The sequence below is a fragment of the Ornithodoros turicata genome, chromosome 4, assembly GCF_037126465.1.
Source record: "Ornithodoros turicata isolate Travis chromosome 4, ASM3712646v1, whole genome shotgun sequence".
Taxonomy (NCBI): Eukaryota; Metazoa; Arthropoda; class Arachnida; order Ixodida; family Argasidae; genus Ornithodoros; species Ornithodoros turicata.
In genome coordinates, this window is record NC_088204.1 from 7,455,258 (window position 1) to 7,476,974 (window position 21,717).

Genomic DNA, 21,717 nt, shown 5'->3' on the forward strand with positions numbered 1-21,717 from the left:
GCACGTGGAAGATGTTTGGCTTGCAGCGGTGTGTTCGTCTGCTGTGCAAGCGTTTAACGAAACTGTATGTTATCGACGTGGACACAGTTTTGTGCTACCCATGGTCAGTATTGATGGGGCTCAAGTAAATGCCGATCTCTACGTATTTTTCAAATTTATTTTTCCTGTTGAAATACAGGCGGTTTCATGCAGCACTGCACCGTTAAAAATGAGCGAAGTAAAAGTAGAAATGAACTTCACCACATCGCACGCTCCTAGCCAACCCATCATTAGGGTGCCTAATGCACCCTAATCATTATAATAATAATCATCTAATCATAATCATTGTTCTGAGTGACGTCGTTCTTTCCCGATTTGCTGAAAACGGGCGGCGTACGCCATTTTTTGGCACTATGCAGCTCATGATTGCCACAAAAAAACGAGACGCATACTCCTGAAAATGAACTTCACCTCAAAGCACGTTCCTAGCCAACCATCATCTGGACTATCTGACCTGATTTGTTGAAAACGATAGGCGTACGACTTTTTTTGTGACACTTATGCTGTTCATAACTGTCACAAAAAGGCGTATGCATCCCGTTTTCAAGAAATGAGGGCAGATAACGGTATCATTCGAGACGATGGATGGCTAGGACCGTGCTATGCGGTGAAGTTCATTTTTTAGAATGTACACTTCACAGCTTAGCACGTTCTGCGCCAACCATTGCCATGAATGATAGGGTTATCGCTTCTGAATCGAAGAGAGAGGAAGGCGTACGCCTGTTTGTGTCAATTATCATATATCCAAATTGACACACACACACACAAAAAGCGTATGCCTTCCTCTCTCTTCGAGCGAGAAGCGATAACCCTATCATTGGCGCAGAGTGTGCTATGCGGTGAAGTTCTGCTTTTAGAGTGTATGCCCCCCGTTTTCGTCAAACCAAGGGGAAGAACGTTGTCATTAGAGATGATGGTTGGCTGGGAGTGTGCTATGCGGTGAAGCTCTGTTTTTAGAGTGCGGTTCCATCCGTGACGCCACTGTCATGTTAAGTTTCGATTAAATAAAGTTGCTCTAAGGGTATAGCGCAGCAATTGAATTAAAAAGCAACTAACGAAGCAATTTCCTGGTTTATAGTCAAAACAGGTCTTATCCATGTGTGCGGTGCACGCTTTATTTTGTAAGCTATTGCGCTCAAGGTATTATGCCGATTTACTTCACATGAGGTGCACTGAGGTTTCCTTTCGGCGCCAAATGACCAGTCCCTAAGACCCCACGTGGCGACGAAGATTGAGACAAACGCGTAAAATATTTGCGTAAGGAGTCAATATTAAAAAAAATATATTTGCCGGACTACTTTACAGATGCAAAGACAGAACACTAAGCATGAACGAGTACGGGCGAAATAGTTGACTTCTCACACTGAACTCGCACTGTAATAAAGATCGTCACAAACTCCCCACCTCTAAAAATAGATAATGGTGGTGATGGTGTTGAAACGGGGGGCGTACGCCAGTTTTGTGGCATTATGCAGCTCATAATTGCCATAAAACATCGCGTACCCCCCCCCCCCCCCCCCCCGTTGTCATCAAATCAAGGATTGAGAACGTTGTCATTCGGGATTATGGTTGGCTAGGAGCGTGCTATGAAGTGAAGCTCTGTGTTTAGAGTGGCAGAGCGATACCGTTATCACTACTGATTTGTGGAAAGCACGGGACGTACGCCTTTTTGTGACACTAAACACAACAGCGTAAGTGTCACGAAAAGGCGTACACCTCCAGTTTTTAGCCAATCAGGGGGCAGAACGATGTCTTTCGGGATGGGTTAGGGTGAGAACATGCTATGCGGTGAAGTTCTGATTTAGGCAGTATTTGTAACACACTACACTCTTAAAAATGAACTTCACCGCATAGCACGCTCCTAGCCAACCATTATCTCGAATGATATCGTTATCTGCCCTGATTTGTTGAAAACGGGGGGCGTACGCCTTTTCTGTTACAATTATGAACAGCACAAGTGTCACAAAAATGGCGTACGCCTCCCGTTTTCAACAAATCAGGGCAGATAGCGATATCATTCAAGACGATGGTTTGCTAGGAGCGTGCTATGCGGTGAAGTTCATTTTTAAGCGTGTACTACAAATTGTCACCTTGTACATCTTGTACTCTCTGTCAGCGCAATATTGGATTGGACGAACAAAGTGACCACATACAGTTGCGTCCTTCTTTCAGTTGGTGGACTTGCACGTGTACCTGGTACCGGAAGAACGGTGGCTCAAGAAGAGGAAGCTGGCCAAAAATCACGTGACAGAGTACGCGGTCTCTGCAGGCTTCATCAGGTGAGTAAATAAAAATTGTCATTGTAAAACTGGCACATCGATTGGTCCCTGGTGCACTCACTTCCTTATTGGCGTATCTCACGCGACAAGTTCAATGTCGTGTTTGATCCTTCGAAGTCCAGAATCACTTTAGACTTAGTGCGGGCAAAATCCTCAATGCGGACAGTGTCGTGTTCGACAGCTGTCATTTTTTTTTTTTTCGATTTCTAAGACTACTTTTTGTATCGAGTATCTTTATATTAGGTTCATATCTTATCCTTTGCTCTCTACCGCCACCACCATCAGTGAGCTATAGAAAAGGATGCCTATCAGGATAATGGATGATTATTATGCGATGATTATGGATGATTATTATGTTATGTCATCTGTGACATCGAGCGCGTTCTGCAGTGGTGATCAGGGTTGGTTTCTACATTCTCTCATCGGGGATAAAAAGTGCGGTAGTTTTATTCCGAACCAACTTTCTTCGACGTCTATCCTTGCTGCAGACGTCCCGTGTCAACTACGAAGACTAAGACTGAAGAAGAAGGTCGTACTGACATTGTCACGCTAAGACATGGTATGAATGTGCGCGATGCCATTTGTGTTACAGCTGCGGACATATTTTATTTCCCTGCTTTACGTGCGTTGTCCCACAAATCCACGAAAAACTCCGAAAATCCGGTCACAAGGTTATCACCGATAAACACCGCTCCAGCACTAATGAAGTACTGACCACCGAATTCGTACAGACTCTTGAGGTCCTTGATTACGGCTATTTAAAAAAAAAAAGCTTTTCAAGGGCCGTCGAAGCCCCTTAAATGCGAACTTACTCTTTATGTTCCTTGAAAATGCGTGCAGAGCCAGTTAATTTAACCGAAATGAACACAGTGCAAGTGTAAAGCATTTGCAGGGAAGAGCGTGGCCTCTTGGGGTTTGTGTTGATGAAGGAACCATATAGGCGGACATGTTGAACACTCTACTTTGCACGTCATGGTTGACGTCTTGTTTCAACTTTCAACTTTTCAACTTTCTTGCTGGTGTCTCATATTTCGAATTCGGGTCTAAGGACATGCTACGCGTAAAGCGCAAGTTCCACACGGCGTGGCTAGGACATAAACAGTATCGCTGCTGGGTCAGGACGAAGTAGTCCCCACCGAGCAAGGTGCGCGATATATCGGAATCAACAACGCCGCAGTGGGTGAACCTAAAAGTGAAAAGTCGTCTACACATTGATGTTAATGTCCCTTTTTTCTTACTTTGCATTAAACATATCCCCCCCCCCCCCATGTGTCAGGAATTACATAGCTCAAAACCCGAATAAAGGTTCAAATAAACTTTGAACCTTCCTTGGATTTTCCCATTTGGAATGCTTGAAATCCTTGAATTATCCTTGAAATTTGGTGTCAAGCTTTCTGTACGAACCCTGTGACCAAAGGGGAACTGAGAGTTTGTATCAAAGTACATCAAACTGAATCTTCTTCTTCTTCCTCATCCATTGGCCTTGCTCTCTTTGTCGGCACCCAGGAAAGCACGCACTCCACAATGTCGGCATCGCATCGCTATCAAACAACGTGCAGCATTTCAAGTTTCGGTTTCGCTGTTGCATATTATCCGTTCTTTCCGTAATGGAAATACATACGGTACTGTTGACATAATTTCATAAGCCAGAGCCCATAGACATGATCCACACTCCACAACCACACTCACCACGAGATCTGCAGCCCTACCGGTCCAGGCACTCAAGTACTGAACAGAACTTCACCACATAACACGATGAAGGCCAACCATTGCGTACACTCTTAAAAATGAACTTCACCGCATAGCACGCTCCAAGCCAACCACTATCTGGAATGATATCGTTATCTGACCTGATTTGTTGAAAACGGGGGGCGTACGCCTTTTTTGTGACACTTATGCGGTTCATAATTGTCACAAAAAAAGGCGTACGCCTCCCGTTTTCAACGAACCAGGGCAGATAACGATATCATTTGAGATTATGGTTGTCTAGGAGTGTGCTATGCGGTGAAGTTCATTTTTAAGAGTGTAGAATGATCCGTTATCACTCTTGATTTGTGGAAAGTAACGTAACCGCATAAGTATCAGAAGGAGGCGTACGCCCCCCTTTCCCCCCAAAAATCAGGGGAAATAACGCCGTCATTCTGAATCACGGTTGCTTTCGAGCGTATCCTGCGATGAAGCTCTGATTTAAGAGTGCACACTCTACACTGTAAAAACAGAATTTCACCGCACAGCACGCTCTGCTCCAATCATTGCCACAAATGATGGGGTTATCGCTTCTGATTCGAAAAGAGAGGGGGCGGCCTCTTTGTGTCAATTATCATATATTCAAAGCGACACAAAAAGGCGTACGCCCCCACCTTTCTTCGAATCAGAAGCGACAACCCTATCATTCGTGGCAATGGTTGGAGCAGAGCGTGTTACACCCTTAAAAATGACCTTCACCACATAGCACGCTCCTAGCCAACCATCATCCCTAATGACATCGTTCTTTCCCCTGACTTGCTCAAAACAGGGGCGTACGCCATTTTTGTGGCATTGCGCAGCTCATATAACTGCCACAAAAATGGCGTACGTCCCCCGTTACCATTAAATCAATGGAGAGAACGTTGTCATTCGCGATGATACACTCTTAGAAATGAACTTCACCGCATAGCACGCTCCTAGCCAACTATCATCTCGAATGATATCGTTATCTGCCCTGATTCGTTGAAAACGGGAGGCGTACGCCTTTTTTGTGACAATTATGAACAGCATAAGTGTCACAAAAAAGGCGTACGCCTGCCGTTTTCAACAAATCGGGGCAGATAACGATATCATTCGAGATGATGTTTGGCTAGGAGCGTGCTATGCAGTGAAGCTCTGCTTTTAGAGTCTATGCAGTGAAGTTCTGTTTCTGGAGTGTATAATGAGAATTTCACCGCATAACACGCTCAGAAGTAATCGTAATTCAGAATGATGTCGTTCTTATCCCCGATTTGTTGAAAACGTACGCCCCGCGCGCAAATCCAAATTCAGCCTTCAGCGTGTTATGCGGTGAAGTTTTGTTTCAGGAGTGCAGGCCCGCTTGAATTACAGCAAGAGTTCCACCTCCACACTCTTAAAAATTAACTTCACCACATAGCACGCTCCTAGCCAACCATTATCTCGAATGATATCGTTATCTACCCTGATTTGTTGAAAACGGGAGGCGTACGCCTTTTTTGTGACTCTTATGCTGTTCATAATTGTCACAAAAAAGGCTTACGCCTCCCGTTTTCAACAAATCAGAGCTGATAACGATATCATTCGAGAAGATGGTTTGCTAGCAGCGTGCTATGCGGTGAAGTTCATTTCTAAGAGTGCAGGGTTCCAGTTTAAATACCACACCTCACAGATGAAAACAAAAGAGCCAGTAGCGACCTCAGCGCACACTCCATACACGTACCCGAAGCGGCGGTCTCCGCCCTACGCTTTTAATCCTCTCTAATGCACTGCGCATTAATCGCCATTTTTATACCGTCATTATTATTTCAGCGAATGCCATCCATTTGGGGCTCAACGGCTTCTCGCCGCCGCCGCCGCCACTGTTGCCAGACGAGGCGTTTTGATTGCGCACGAGGACGACCGTGAAGAAGAGCAAGTAAAATAACGAATGCCGTCGGCTTGTTGACCTCCGCCAAGGTTGACGACACCGGAGGCGTTTACGCCGAATCTGACGGCTGTATAGCGGCACGTCGGGTGTGACCGTGAACTGAATGGGAATTGGTTTTCGCTTAAGTGTGCTACTAGTAGTATAGGGTTGGGTTTGCAGAAGGGTCGCTCGGTAGAGCTGTGTTGGGATACGTCTGCGGTTGCTGTAGCGGACGAGGCGAGGCCTGACACAAGGTGAATACGAGTTTATGAGGTTTGACTTTTGGCGGGTAATTTTTGTTTTCATTGCGCAAATGTAGTGAGCAGCATCTTGTTTTAAGATATATCGTCTTGTTCCTTTCATCCACCAAGTAGAGGCAGTAGCATGTATTCTATTGGAGAAAAGAAGGACGTGGATATGTTCGTTAGTTTTTGTGAAACCCAATACCTAATACAAATCTAATACAAATGAACTATTTCAGTGTGTGCTGCTAACTAAGTTGACGTTCAGAGAAATGACATCATCGTTCGTGGCTGCCTATAGGCAGACAGTGGAGGTAATGTCAGAATTTACCGAAACTATATGCATCCATTATCCTTCCTTCCGCTGTGTTGGTAACGTTTTGTTTCGCTCTGTATACTTTCACTTTGAACGACCACCGAACGTTTAGTAAGTGTTTGAAAAACAAAAAACTGCAATTCCACCCCTTACACTCTAAAAACAGAACCTCACCGCATAGCACGCTGTCCGTCAACCATTGCCACGATTGATAGGGTTATCGCTTCTGATTCGAGAAGAGAGGAAGGCGTACGCCTTTTTGTGTCAATTATCATGTATCCAAATTGACACATAAAGGCGTACGCCCCCCCCTCTCTCTCTCTCTCTCTCTTCGAATAAAAAGCAGTAACCATGTCATTCGTGGCAATGGTTGGCGCAGAACGTGCTATGCGGCGAAGTTCAGTTTTTAGAGTGTGAGATGTCTTGAAACTTCGACACTTCAGACACCGAGGAAAAATTCAAATCTACCGCAGGCCTCTAAGCCTTATTTAAGCTCCTACCACGTCTCCACTCTAAAAGTAGAACTTCACCGCATAGCACGCTGTGCGCCAACCATTGCCACGAATGATAGGGTTATCGCTTCAGATACGAAGAGACATCTCTCTTTAAATCAGAAGTGACAATCCTATCATTCGTGGCAATGGTTGGCGCACAGTGTGCTATGCGGTGAAGTTCTGTTCTTAGAGTGTACACTCTTAAAAATGAGCTTCACCGCATAGCATGATCATAGCTGACATCATAGCTCATGACACTTATGAACCGCATAAGTGTCACAAAAAAGGCGTATGGATCCCGTTTTCAACAAATCAGGGAAGATAACGATATCATTCGAGATGATGGTTGGCTAGGAGCATGCTATGTGGTGAAGTTCATTTTTAAGAGTGTAGGGTTATCGCTTCTGGTTCGAAGAGAGAGGGGGCGTAGTCCTTCTTCTGGCAATTTAAATATGTGATAATTTCCACAAAAAAGGCGTACGCCCTCTCTCTCTCCTCGAATCAGAAGCGATAACCCTACACTCTTAAAAATGATGGTGGTTGTGGTGGCGGTGGCGAAAGGGCTCGCCGTTGTCAGCTTCATAGAGGTGGGCAACGCCATGACTAACGCCCTGGGGGAATGTGCGTCCTGGGTCGACTTCTAAGGGAACTGTGCCGACATATGACTGAAAGAGTCTGAGGAAAACCCAAGGAAAACTCCAGCCAGCACAGCTGGCACTTCAACTTCAAAAACAAGTGGACGAAGACAAAGTAAACTTCACCGCGTAGCACGCTCCTAGCCAACCATCATCCCGAATGACATCGTTCTCAGCCCTGATTTGTTGAAAACGGGAGGCGTTCGCCATTTTTGTACCACTTATGCAGTCCATGTTGGGTACAAAAATGGCAGATGGCTGGATAGGAGCGTGCTATGGGGTGAACTTCATTTTTAAGAGTGTATCATTCGTGGCAATGGTTTGGCGTACAGCGTGCTATGAGGGGAAGGTCTCCTTCTAGAGTGCATCGGGTGTTTGCCTCAGAAAACACGATAGCCTCACTCTGACGGCTGCGTTGAGAATACAAAAAACACGAACACGGATTCGCCATATCTTTGCCTCTCTCATTTACATAGAGAACGCGTTGAGAACGTGCTTTCCTGTAACTCTCCAGTGTTTGCTGCTGTGTTTTCCCATCACGCGCGCCGCTACTCCCTCTCTTTATATCTCCCCCCCCCCCCCCCCCCGCCGTCTCGCAGAGTAACAGTGTTGCTAGCCGTGGAGTTTTAATGGTGCCACACCCAGTTGCTTTGTACGATAGATAGCGATGATAGATGCTCCGCTGCGGGAAAGGCGTGGATACTCACATTTCATTTCCTTTATTTTTCTCTTTTTTTTTTCATATTTGCGTTTATGCATTTACACTCGCGACGTCCGCACGATAATTAATTGACATTTAAAGCATAACCCCTTTTGTTTCATGGCAGATAGGTAGGGTAAAAAGGCAATGACAGTGTTGGTATTACTGAAAGAGCTCGCCGTTGTTAAGGTGGTAATGGTAATGGTGGTAAGGTGGTAAGGGTAAGGTGGTAATGAATGTAATGTGGGTAATGTGGTAATTAACAGTGGTGGTGGTGGAGTGGAGTGAAAGGGCTCGCCGTTGTCGGCCTCACAGAAGTGGGCAACGTTACGACTAACGCCCTGGGCCGACTTCTAATGGAACTGTGCCGACATATGTCTGAAAGCGTCTAAGAAAAACCCTGGAAAAACCCCAGGGCACAGCCGTCATCAGGATTCGAACCCGGGCACTTCCCAGTCGCGTCGTAACATAGCCAGCACGCAAACCAGTGAACCACGCGAGCTGGTGGTAATGACAGTGGTGGTGGTGGTAATGACAGTACTTTGCCGGACAACTCGCTGAGGGCCAACCACAGCACAGAATGATACCGTTATCGCTCTGAGCTTGTGGAAAACACGGGCTGTACGCCCTTTTGTGACAATTAACGTAACAGCATAAGTATCACATAGAAGCGCACGCCTCCCGTTTTCAACGAATCAGGTGAGAGAACGATGTCGTCCGGGATGATGGTTGGCTAGGGGAGTGTTATGCGGTGAAGTTTTGTTTTAAGAGTGTAGGTCTAACTACAAAGAGATGCGTGTTCATGCCGGAATAAAGACCTTCTTGGCTTCCAGTAAAATGAGGCACTGGCCATTCCATGTTTTATACGAACCTAAATTTGGATGGTTCGAAACAAAACATGGAAATATAGTAAAAAAACATTTGAAACTTACACGTATAAACGCAAGCATCAACGGTAAACTGTGCACTTTTTCAGAAATTTCACTTCAAGGGCATGTTGCATATTGGTGTCAGGTTGTGAAGAAGAAAACAGGTTGATGTCATCTTGCTTTTTCTTTTTCTCGAAGAAAGACAAAAACAAGATACACTACCGTAGTTGTTGTCCGAGCATTATGACCACTATGAAGAACAGAGTCTTCTAACAGCACTCAACTGTCACGATTATGAATGGAAAAGAACAGAGATAACGACTTACGGGATTTTGAAACTCATGTCGCTTCTCAAAAAACGAATCCCAGGATCTGAAGCGAAAGTTTAAACGTGTAAACATGATGCTAGAAAGTGGCAAAAAGCTAAAAGGTAAAACCTAGGTAAAAAAAAGTAAGAAAGAAATTGAGCTATTTTAGACCTTTTGGGACCAAGATGCATTGCCTCAATCATTGGTCGCATTCGAGACTAAATGCACGAAAGTTCATCGGAAGTATAAAGACTAGTATTTGCAGTGCTGGGGACTAAGTGCAATGTAGGGACCAGAAGCTGTAACTTTCAATTTTCAATTCAGTTGAATTCAATTCAATTGAATTGAAAAAAGCTGTAACTTCACACAATTTACCCATTTCTTTTCCTATGGTAGGCTTTAAAAAGCGCGTTGCATTCATATTTTAACATTCACTACACTTCAGAAAAGTAAAAATAAAATGTTTCGAGGATGTTTATACCAAATACTTTTCTTATTAAACGAGTTGGGCTGAGTTCCACTCTAAGCGCAAGGCCCTATATCAGCGCCGTTATGCGTGTTGCAAACCACGGGTTCACGCCTGCGAGCATTTATATAATTTGTTAGATTTATGTAACACGCGGGTGTGCATAGGATACACAAACTTGTACCCGTTCAGAATTCACACCTGACGACTCCTAACAAATTTTTGTATTGCACACAACCGTTCAAACTAGTTTAGTTCTCGCTCTGTTCCACAGGGGGCGCCAGCCTGTGTTTCTGTCATCTCCGCTCTCATAGGTACAGTATCGATTAATCCCAATCGGTCAACCGGCATACTATTTAACTACCTCGTTGCACAGTAGTGCGATAGTGCTTGACTCCCCACCGATCTTCGGAAGACAGAAAAAAAAAACAAAAAAAAACGACGCTTTATTAGTACTTTAATACTCTACCCAATGGCTTGAGGTAATTTGGTGAAAATATATAATGATGAGCTTCATGAGTATTAAATGCTCTTAAAAGTAACTCGTTACTTACAAGATACTTTGACGTCACAGTTGGAATTCACTATCAAAGAAACGCCAAGGGCATGAAGTTAAAAATGGCATTACCAAAAAGCTGTATTATCTCGCAGGAACAAACTGCTCTTCGAAATTACTATCCAACACCCTGCCTCGTTTTTTTTTAAAACACATTACGGGCGCTCTACAGATGCGAACGAACGCTCTACAGAAACGACAGAACTTACTGTCGTTTTTCTCCTTATCGTTGCTTTAACCTCATAAAGAGTTATTAATATTTTACGTGCCCTCTCTGGCTACGGCTTTCGGCACGGGTCTCCTATCCTGCCTGATAGGGGTCTCAATGGTTTACGCGCATACACTTCAGGATAACACATCGCCTCATGCATGCTCGCAAACCCAAACGCGCTGCCCCTTCCCAAGACGGACGTGGATGTCCGGAATATCTCAGATGCCAAAAAACATATGTACAAGCACAAAGCTATACATTGCCGAAACGAAAGGTAATCTTTTGCTCCACCTCCGTGTCGCGCACAGAGAAGTATATTCAAAAGTAACGTAAGTAATAATAATAATAATGTTTATTGAGTAAGGTGCCTGCAAACAGCAATGCCTACGCAGCAGTGCACCTGTCAATGACCAAGGCAACGTGAAACGTCTTGTCTAAAAACACTAAAAGATGGATGAAACAAATCGAGTTCATGTGACACAGAATTGAAATACATCTGAATACGCCTTGAGGGAGATCGTCGTGCAAATATATCGTTCACATAAAACAAGGAGTTGCGGCGAACAGCACGTTGTGGTACGTGAAAGTCTAATAGGCTAATTACAGGATCAACATCTAAAAGATTGTGAAGACACTTATACAAAAAAGTGACGTCGCGCTTGTTTCTGTTATGGAGCAAGAAAGACGAAGAGTAGTGTGTGATGCGCTCGTCACCAGGATATCTCGTTGCAGCAATTTTCAAGTAACGTTTAAACACAGAGTTCAAACGCGAGACATTGGTGACACCGATGCAATTCCATGCAACCGAGCCAAACTCAAGCACAGGCAGTAGGAGAGACTTAAAAAGAGCATGGTAACAATCAGGATCACACAGATCTCTCGTCACTCTGCATATAAGCCCAAGAACACGATACGCCTTCCCAACAATATAATCAATGTGATAATTAAACGAGAGGCGCTGGTCAACCCACACTCCTAGATCCCTAGTGGATGTCACCCTACATAACTCACTGGCGAATAGTTTGTACACGTAAGTAAAAGTAAGTAATTCAAAGTAACTTGAAAAATGAGTAGAAGTTATTGAAAAATGTATTTAAATAATAGCCTAGTCACACGGCAAACTCAATACAAACGGAATGACAGTAACTTCACCTCCTAATCAACCATCATCTCGAATGACACTGTCCTCTCACCTGATTTGTTGAAAACGGGAGGCGTACGCCTTTTCTGTTACAATTATGTCCTGCATAACTGTCACAAAAGAGGCGTACGCCTCCTGTTTTCAACAAATCAGGTGAAGTTACTGCCATTCCGTTTAATGCATTAAGTTTGCCGTGTGGCTACATGCTTAAAAATGAACTTCACCGCATAGCACGCTCCTAGCCAACCATAATCTCGAATTATATCGTTATCTGCCCTGATTTGTTGAAAACAGGGGGCGTACGCCTTTTTTGTGACACTTATGCTGTTCATAATTGTCACAAAAAAGACGTACGCCTCCCGTTTTCAACAAATCCGGGCAGATAACGATATCATTCGAGATTATGGTTGGCTAGGAGCGTGCTATGCGATGAAGTTCATTTCTAAGGATGTAGGGTATTAGATTACTAAATACGGACATTTGAAAGTATTTGTAAGATAGTGCTCAAGTTACTCTAAAACATATTTGAGATACGTAATTTAAATACTCTACTCAAGTTACTGTAGAAGTCTGAGTGTCATGCCAGTGCGTTGGTGAACTAGATTTGATCATGTTCCAAATAAATTTCCGGCGTGGAGGAAAATGTGTTCAGAAACAGACAACAAAAAGCAATACAGAAGTAAAAAAAAAAGAGAGAGAGCGAGAGAGAGAAAGAGAGAGAATAAGTTGGACGCTTTGAAGAGCTCACTTGGTTGATGAGAATACGGGTTACATGAATATGAGATCACCCAAGCATGTCTGAATGTGAGCGACACAGAAAAATCGGCGAGGCACTCTCCATAATATGGCACAGATATCCTGTCATTCAATAATTTGATTACTCAATTTCAGAATCGTGCCATTGTACCGCCTGTGTGACGTGAGGCAAGAAATCGAACGCCAACTGGGTCGTGACAATGTGCCACAAAATTACGTTTTCCTCCGAAGTGTAGGCAGGAACTTCACCCAGGTGAATATATCGTTTCCTTTCGTAAGTGCTCTTTCGCGGTTTCGATCTCTGAACTGCGTCATAATTGCAATTTTCCAGGTGAAACAATCTCAAGAGATGGATCTGAAAGCCAAGAACTTTATGCCACCTTATGTGAGTAGCATTAACTAAATATATAATCTTACGTTTCAATTCAATTTTGCCGAACATTTATTGAGGTCTTATTATCAATGCTGCGTACAAACGGTTTTGGTGGGCAACAGCCGCAGTGGGTCTCCTGTAGAGCGTGCTTTGCCTGCATAGCAGACGTGTGCGTAGGAGAAACTAACGTGAAGCCACAATAATGAAAACACGGCTACGAAGTACGTTTACGAATTTATACCAGATACATTAGCGCTCTTCTTTCTCAGGCTTGAGTTTAATTCTACTTACCGTATATTCACACGAGAGACATTCCCCTAGAAGCGGAAGATGCGAAAAGCGTCATAGCTTTCTGCTGTCACTCGAGCGCGAGCGCTCAACGTCGTGTCTTCACGTACACTGCTAACCGTGGGGAATATCCTGCTACACAGCCACGAGATATTCCGTAGCAGACGACAGAAAAACACGATGACGGTGTCGTCTGCTAAGTGTCGTCTGCTAAATGCGCAGTACGCCACTCCCAATATTCCGCACCGTGTGAATGCTCACATAACACGGGACGGAACTTCGTCTCTGTAAGCAGTGCTTTTGCTTTTTCTTCCGCTAGAATATTCTGTGAAGATGTCGCTCGCGTGAATACACGGTTAGCGGCCTTATAGTCTAAGTACCATACAACTTCTTCAAGTGTATCGTTACATCTGTCTGACAACTGGAATCTTCAAAGAAGAAAAAAGGAAACCTCTACGGCTGTCATGGGCATGTGGACTCGTGCAGTACTGTACCGTGTTCATTGGCTTCATTCAATATTTATCTTCTCAGGAAGGATTTTTCCGCACTGCGAGCGTAGCTGAAAAGCTCGTAGAACTTGAATCCCTCTATAAGCCCCCGCAGCTGCAGGCGAGGTTTAATAACCAGGACCGCGCGCGAGCGTTGACCTGCCCAACTATCTGGTATTTTCCAGTGGGGAATTAGTACCCGTATAACTTTCTGGGTTTCCGCACACTTAAGTTTTAATGGAAGTGCGGTAATACCGTCGTGTCTTAATCCTATCGTACGTAAAATGCGAGGGACGTTCAAAGAGACTTTGTCGGCCTGGCACATACTAAACATAAGAGTACCTCTTCGGGATTTTATTATATTTTTCAATAAAGTCTGTGGAGCTACCGCACACTGTCCAACGACGCTGCACTTCTTTCATGCCTTTCTTGTAGGCAAGGGAACCTAGCTGAATCTGACGAGGCAGGTGAAAAATGCTTCCGTCGAAGCGATGACGTCCTCATCGAAAGAAAATTTCTTCCTCGCTGTATATTTATCGTGTATTCTTTATTACTTAGTGAATACTGCAGGTCAGTTATTTGGCACAGGCATCAAGGCACAAGGCAAGCATTAATAACAAACACAGAATGCAAAGCCAAACACATAAGCCGCAACAGCAACCAAAACATTTTCGACAATGGATAGCAGTAACTGCTTTTTAAAACTCCTCAATTCTGTCTATAGCAACCACAAATCCTGGTAAAGTATTCCGATCTTCAATTGATCTGACGAAAAGTGAGTTTTGAAAGTCGATAGTCTTTTTGTGTTTTGCAACAACTGGTACGACCGAGAAATCGTCTTGTAACTTGTCCTTCTTGTCTGCAACAGGCATTTCTTCGACTTTAGAGCAAAACAAAAAGTGAGAGGGAAAAAAAGCCCCAGAGGGAAAAAGCCCCAAAAAGCAACATTAGGATAATACGGCAGGTGCCATAGCACTTCTACCTAAATATCGTACAGTTTGGACTTGTTACACAGCGATCCCCAGACTGTGGGCCGGTGCACCGCCAAGTAGAACACCTCCTTCTCCTCGGCCAGGCCTTTTTTTTCGCAGAATTTTGAATGCAGCTGTTACAGTGTATTCACATGAGGGACATCCCCACGGAATATTCTAGTGGAAGACAAAACAACAAAACTGCTCACGGGGCGGATGTCGTGCCGCGTATTATGTTGCGCACATGGCAGACGACCGTGTCGTCTGCTACGGCATCGACCGTGTCGTCTGCTACGGAATAGCTTGGCACGAAAAAACGTGACGTTGCGCGCTCGCGCTGACGTGGCAGCAGAAAGCTGTGACGTTTCGTGCATCTTCCGCTTTAGTATTCTGGGGAATATGTCGCTCCTGTGAATACGCAGTTGCAATATAGGTCAGCATAGAATCTTCCGGTGTCGTTCTGACTCCCCCCCCCCCCCCCCCCAAAAAAAAATCCCTCAAGGAAAAAGGGAAAGAAAAGGCAACCATCACGTTGCCATCCTAGGGGACAGCCTTTGCTTTCCTCGGCGGTGAAGAGTCTCTGTATTTTCATTCCTTTGACCGTCGTTTCATCTCCTCCTGGCAATGCAGTCTCTCGAGCGTCAGAGCTCTTGACTCAAGGAGGTATTAACCCGTCCAGTAGAAATACCTGTCACCTAGCTGTTATTTTCACCGGCTTTGCGACACACGCAGGACACTCGATTTTCTCGGTGGCTTCTACGCTGAGTGCCATTGACGTCCGTCCACTTTGTGGGTCGTCTTCGAACACTTCACTTTCTTTACTGGCTTAAGGAGCGCCGTCTACCCTTTTATGGAAGAAAACGGTGGAGCGGACGTTCTTAAGGTTCTATTCTCGTCGACCTTGATTTCGGCCGCTGTCATTGCTTTTCTTACTAAGCGCTTAGCCGAACAACATAGAGAGTTGAGTCAAGATCCACTTAGCAAAGGCAACAACAAAACAGTAATACATTGAAGCTTTCTTTTTAGGATACAAGCTTTCACGCAGTGGACTGCATTGCGTGAGGTAGCCCTAAATTAGGACTTTATTCACTCCCGGTTTGGCAAGAGCGCACTGCGCACGTAACTCGCTAGTCTCTCGCACCTAAACGATTGGGCGTGGGGTTGTGAAACTTATAATGTGCTTTAGCTAAGGACGGATGATGATGACTATATAGTGTGACGTGAAAACAATAACGATTTAGAGAGCACTTGAGTATGAGTAAGAATGTACTCTTAAATCAGTTTTATATTGTACACTCTAGAAACAGAACTTCACCGCATAGCACGCCCTGCGCCAAACCACACTCTTAAAAATGAACTTCACCGCAAAGCACGCTCCTAGCCAACCATCATCTCGAATGATATCGTTATCTGCCCTGTTTACCTGCCTGTTTTGTTGAAAACGGCAGGACACTTATGCTGTTCATAATTGTCACAAAAAAGGCGTACACCTCGCGTTTTCAACAAATCAGGGCAGATAACGACATCATTCGAGATGATGGTTGGCCAGGAGCGTGCTATGCGGTGAAGTTCATTTCTAAGAGTGCAGGGCCACGAACGACAGGGTTATCGCTTCTGATTCGAAGAGAGAGGAAGCCGTACACCTTTTTGTGTCAATTATCGTATATCCAAATTGGCACAAAAAGGTGTACGCCTCGCGCATTCCACAAATCAAGAGTGATAACGGTATCATTCTGTGCAATGGTTGGCCTTCACCGGTGAGGATGAAGTTCCGGCGAAGTTCTGTTTTTAGAGTGTATCTTAATAAAGAATCAAACTTTACCGGTTCACACGCTTCAACCTTTCCTTTCGTCCTGCCTTTTTTTTTTCTTATTTTTTTCATGTCTCCGTATAGATACCGTTTGCAGTATTCCATTTTCATATACATTTTCACCTTAGAACAATTATGCCATTCGTGTACTCAGACGTAGTTACGACAAACGGCAGGAACTTCATTACAAGCAACATACACGTTAGAAAGTGGGGCTGAGAGGCCAAAAATAACTTTCGCGCTTGGCCGCATGCTTTAATGACCACCGTGCTCACGCGGACATATACAATTTTAATTATACGCCGCCCTAGTGCAGCATTATTACTTTTCCACGAGACGACGAAACGAATGTTCCATTTTTGTTCGCGTTTCAAGTTTCTGTTTTTGAAATATTCCGCAGTCACGTCGAACGACAGCTCGACACATACGTCAGGGGAAAAAAAAAGTAACAAGGAGAAGAAAAAAAGTAACAGTGATAAAACTTAGGCCACATGCAAAACGACGCAGTCGCGCGGGTACGACACGTCATTAATTTTGCATTTTTTTTTTCAGCCTCAAAGCAGAACTTAACCGCATAACGTGATCCTGCACTCTTAAAAATGAACTTTCATCGCACAGCACGCTCCTATCTAACCATCATCGCGAATGACACCGTTATCTCCCATGACTTGCTGAAAAAGGGAGGTGTACGTCTTTTTTGTGACAATTATGCGGGGCTTAAGTGTCACAAAAAAATAAGAGTACACCTCTCCTTTTCAGCAAATCAATAACGATGCAAGTCACGATGATGGTTAGATAGGAGACTGCTGTGCGGTGAAGTTCATTTTTAAGAGTCCCGTCGTCCCGAATGACATCTTTCTCCCTCCTGGTTTGTTGAAAACGATAAGTGTACTCCTTCTTTGTGACGCTTATGCAGTCGTGTTGATTGTCACAAAAAGGTGTCCGTCCCTGCGTGTTTCACAAATCAGGAGTGATACGGCATCATTCATATTCTAAAAAAATAAATAAACAGAACTTCACCACATAACACACTGAAGGCCGACAATTGCACTGGGTGATACCGTTATCACTAGACTTTGTGACAATTAATATAATTTCGCAAATGTCACAAAGAGATGTATATCTCCCATTTTCGACAAATCAGGCGAGAGAACGATGTTATCCGTGAGTTGAGTAGGAGCGCGTCATGCGGTGAAGTTCCCCTTGAAGGGCACAGTTGTCCGCACGGTTCCCTTAGAAGTCGGCCCAGGACGCACATTCCTCCAGAGCGTTGGTCGTGACGTTGCTCACCTCTGTGAGCCCGACAACGACGAGCCCATTCATTAGCACCATCACCACCATCCCCGTTAAGGGCCCAGGTCGTCCAAAAGCGACAGACGTATAATCACAGAGAAGAGACGGGAAAGAATGAAATAATGTCTGGGTCTTACAAAATGACGTCTGACAACAAACTTGGGCGTTCGACGAGTTGGCGTTGCCTAATTTGATGAAGCGCTTCCCGAAGCGCGAAGCACCCGTTGAGGTGGAACACATTTTGTTCGGTCTAGCGACGCCTTCCGCATTTGTTCACCTTTTTGGTCTGTCTATTCAGAAAAGCGCTTAGTCGTTTAATGACTGAGCTATAAAGTGAGGTCGCTTAATTAAGTCATCGGATCATTGTGCGTAAAAGCCGCCAAAATAACACTGGGACAAAGACAAGGACGACACAGCAGCTGACGGATTTTATGCATTCACGAACAGTTATAAATCCTCCCGTCTGCATACATTGGTTGAAGCTATCAGATCATCGAAATCCCGTGGTACGACGTTGCTTTTTCCTCACTTTACGTTTACGAAATAAGTAAAAACGAAAGAAAAGAAAAAGAAAAGAATTGTTTTACGTACACGTTTGGGGTGTAAATATCTTGTCCTATGCACTCTTAGAAAACAAATGTGGATCAGTTACACCGTTTAGGAGGTAATAGTTGTCGCGTACGTTGTTGCGTTGCGGCACTAACACGAAATTTTTGAAAAAAAAAAAAAAAGAACCGAAACCGAAATAAAATCACGCGATTTTGAGCAAACCAGGATTGAACGAGAACCTTAATTTTCTTTTTCATTGCGGAGCAAAAAAGAAAGATAGTATCAAACGTTTTCGGTTCAAGCCGAAAGATTGAGCACATGGAGCGCGATGTACGTACCGAAAAGCACTGTGACGTATCATCTTGAACCCGGACTCACATTCGCGCGTCGTCAATTATGCTCACACCGCCGTTCGGTGTTTTAAAGTTGTCAGTTTTGTTTTAGACCTTAAGATGGGCTACGACCAACAATCCCACACCTGAAGTCTCTAAATAAGCTTATTTATTAACTCAAGCCCATATAGCCACCTTCCATCTCTGCCACTTTCAAGTTTCCTGGTGGCGCTCCTCCAGATTATTTCTTGAACCTTTTTTTTTTATTTTTCAAATGGCGAATCGAATGGCCGCACACACATTATGTTTTTTAGATTTTCGGCCTTTTCCATTATTATTATTTTTGTGAGAACCCTTCACATTCGGCACAACCTTTCCTTCAGAACCCAAGTGATTCATCAGAAAAGCTTACGAAATATTGCTAAATAAGAAGCAAAAATATCCATTCACAAATCTGTCTGGTGTTTATGTTCAACTATGTGAAAGTCGCGGATACTACGTACAATAACAAATAAATAAAAAATAGAGGAGTTCCAAGCCTCCCACATCCCTGGTCTGCTTCAGCTGCGACCGGCGCACAGGGCGATCCGAAATCACTTCACAGAGAATATCATAGATGGCGCCTGTACTAACGTCAGAGCCGGAACCGCTTTGAACCGGCATGAACCGTTATTTTCTTACTGCGGAGCTGAACCGGAACTTAACCATTTTCCTCGAACCGGTACGAAAACCGGAACTGGATACGTTTCGGTTCGACACCCTGGCTATAAAATCAAGCTATAGAAACGACAAATGAGAAACAGTCAACCCCCAAACCCCCTTAACATTCAATATATTCCGTAACAGCGAATGACGTATTCGCGGGCCTTTTATTAAAAAGGCGTACGCCTCCAGTTTTCAACAAATCAGGAAAGCGTTTATTAATTCTGCATGGCGGCTGGTTCCCAGCGTCCTTTGTCGCGGAAGGACCGGAAGTCTTCGTGGCACCGGAAGTTGTGGCGGGGGCTCGTTTATGTTTACCCGAGAATCTCATGTATATACAACGTACGACTAACGCATAGTTAATACAGCGCGATGTGAAACGACAGCATTTGCCAACAATCATAAGAAAAGAAGCATTCGTGCATTCATGCGCAAATAAACTGCGAAGACAAATGCTCACATAACGACTCCGACACAAACGACGCATGCATCTTATTCTTTTACGCAATGATCCGTTCGGTGTTGCATAAGTAATGCGAAATACCGCATCCTCTCCCCCCCCCCCCCCCCCCTCTAACACTCCATTTCAATATTCATGGTCGTATCGGGCGTTTCGGGAAGCCTATACGATGAAACATGTGTGCGCGCGGTAGCGTCGTAAGAAATATAAGCGACGACGGGTCTCCATTTTGCGGAATGGAAGAAAAACAATTTTAAGTCTCTTTCCTAGGCGGTTAATATGGTGTTTTGACATCCTTTAGTTTTGACGTTGGCAAAGAAGGGCATTAGACGGAGTCCACACGGCGGCGCTGCAGTCTCATGATGATGATGATGATGATGATCGTGTCAAATCGGGATGTGATGCCTTATGGTTGAACGCGGCGCACTTTTCAGAACTGAACTTTACCACATAACACGCTGAAGAGGAACCATTGCGCAGAATCATATCCGTTGTCACTGCTGATTTGTGGAAGGTGCGGTGCGCACCCCTCTTTGTGACAATCACCAAAAACTGAACTTCACCCATAGCACCTCTGCGCCAACCAATGCCACACTCTTCAAAATGAACTTCGACGTCGTTCTTCCCCCTGATTTGTTGAAAGCGGGAGGCGCACGCCTTTTTTGTGACAGTTACGAACAGCATAAGTGTCACAAAAAAGGCGTACGCCTCCCGTTTTCAACATATCAGAGCAGATAACGATAACATTCGAGATGATGGTTGGCTAAGAGCGTGCTATGCGGTGAAGTTCATTTCTAAGAGTGCACGAATGCTACATTCTTAAAACAGAACTTCACCGCATAGCACGCTCCTAGCCAACCATCATCTCGAATGACATCGTTCTCTCCCCCGGTTTGTTGAAAACGGGAGGCGTATGCAATTTTTGTGACAATTATGAACTACATAAATGTCACAAAAAAGACGTACGCCTTCCGCTTTCAACGAATCAGAGGAAAGAACGATGTCGTTCGAGATGATGGTTTGCTAGGAGCGTGCTATGTGGTGAAGTTCATTTTTCAGAGTGTTGTGTTATCGCTTCTGATTCGAAGAGAGAGGGGGCGTACGCCTTTTCGTGTCAATTTTGATATACGATAATTGACACAAACAGACATGCGCCTCCCTCTCTCTTTTCAAATCAGAAACGATAACCTTTGCATTCGTGACAATGGTTGGCGCAGAGCGCGCTATGCGGTGAAGTTCAGTTTTTTTCGAGTGCACATGAATGTCACAAAAAGGCGAGTCCTCCCGTTTTCAACAAATCAGAGGATCAACACGAGAGGAACGGGATTCGTCCGCTGCGTCCTTCGTGATTTATGAGAGAAAGAAACCGCCAATGTAAGCTGTCATTCTCCCTCTCTCTCTTTCTCAAGAAGCGCGTCAATACAGACGCGCTATCATTGGTCTCCTCAAACGATTTGACCAATTATCGCGGGAGATCGTCTGAGGCGACCAATCCGAGGAGACCTCTCCGTATTGTACGCCACGCTTCTTGAGAAGGAGAGAAAGAGGGAAAGCTTACATTGCGGTTTCTTTCTCTTTCGTGCCTCTTTAAGAACCACAGCGCAACGCAATCACCAGATGATGCTTAACGATAAATGCCTTTTCTTACTTTTTATCTCAGTGTTCCAATATATATTGTGTGATATTGTAACTTCGTCGTGTATTGCCTGATATGTACATGTGGTGCGCCCTTTCGATGTCGGGGGTTAATTTCCCTTTTGTGGAGGCACATAAATATATATAAATATATAGAAATAAGAAATAAAAGCCCAAGCCAAACACGGCCT

At 44.4% G+C, this 21,717-nt stretch overlaps 1 protein-coding gene across 1 annotated transcript in view; it reads left to right on the forward strand.

Moving 5' to 3' along the window:
- Positions 1–21,717, forward strand: part of LOC135390889 (uncharacterized) — a 74,186-nt gene that overhangs the window by 568 nt on the left and 51,901 nt on the right. The window contains exons 2-4 of the mRNA XM_064620851.1: positions 2,212–2,318; positions 12,761–12,878; positions 12,957–13,010. Of these exons, the coding sequence (XP_064476921.1) occupies positions 2,212–2,318; positions 12,761–12,878; positions 12,957–13,010 (279 nt within the window). The remainder of the gene's footprint in view (positions 1–2,211; positions 2,319–12,760; positions 12,879–12,956; positions 13,011–21,717) is intronic.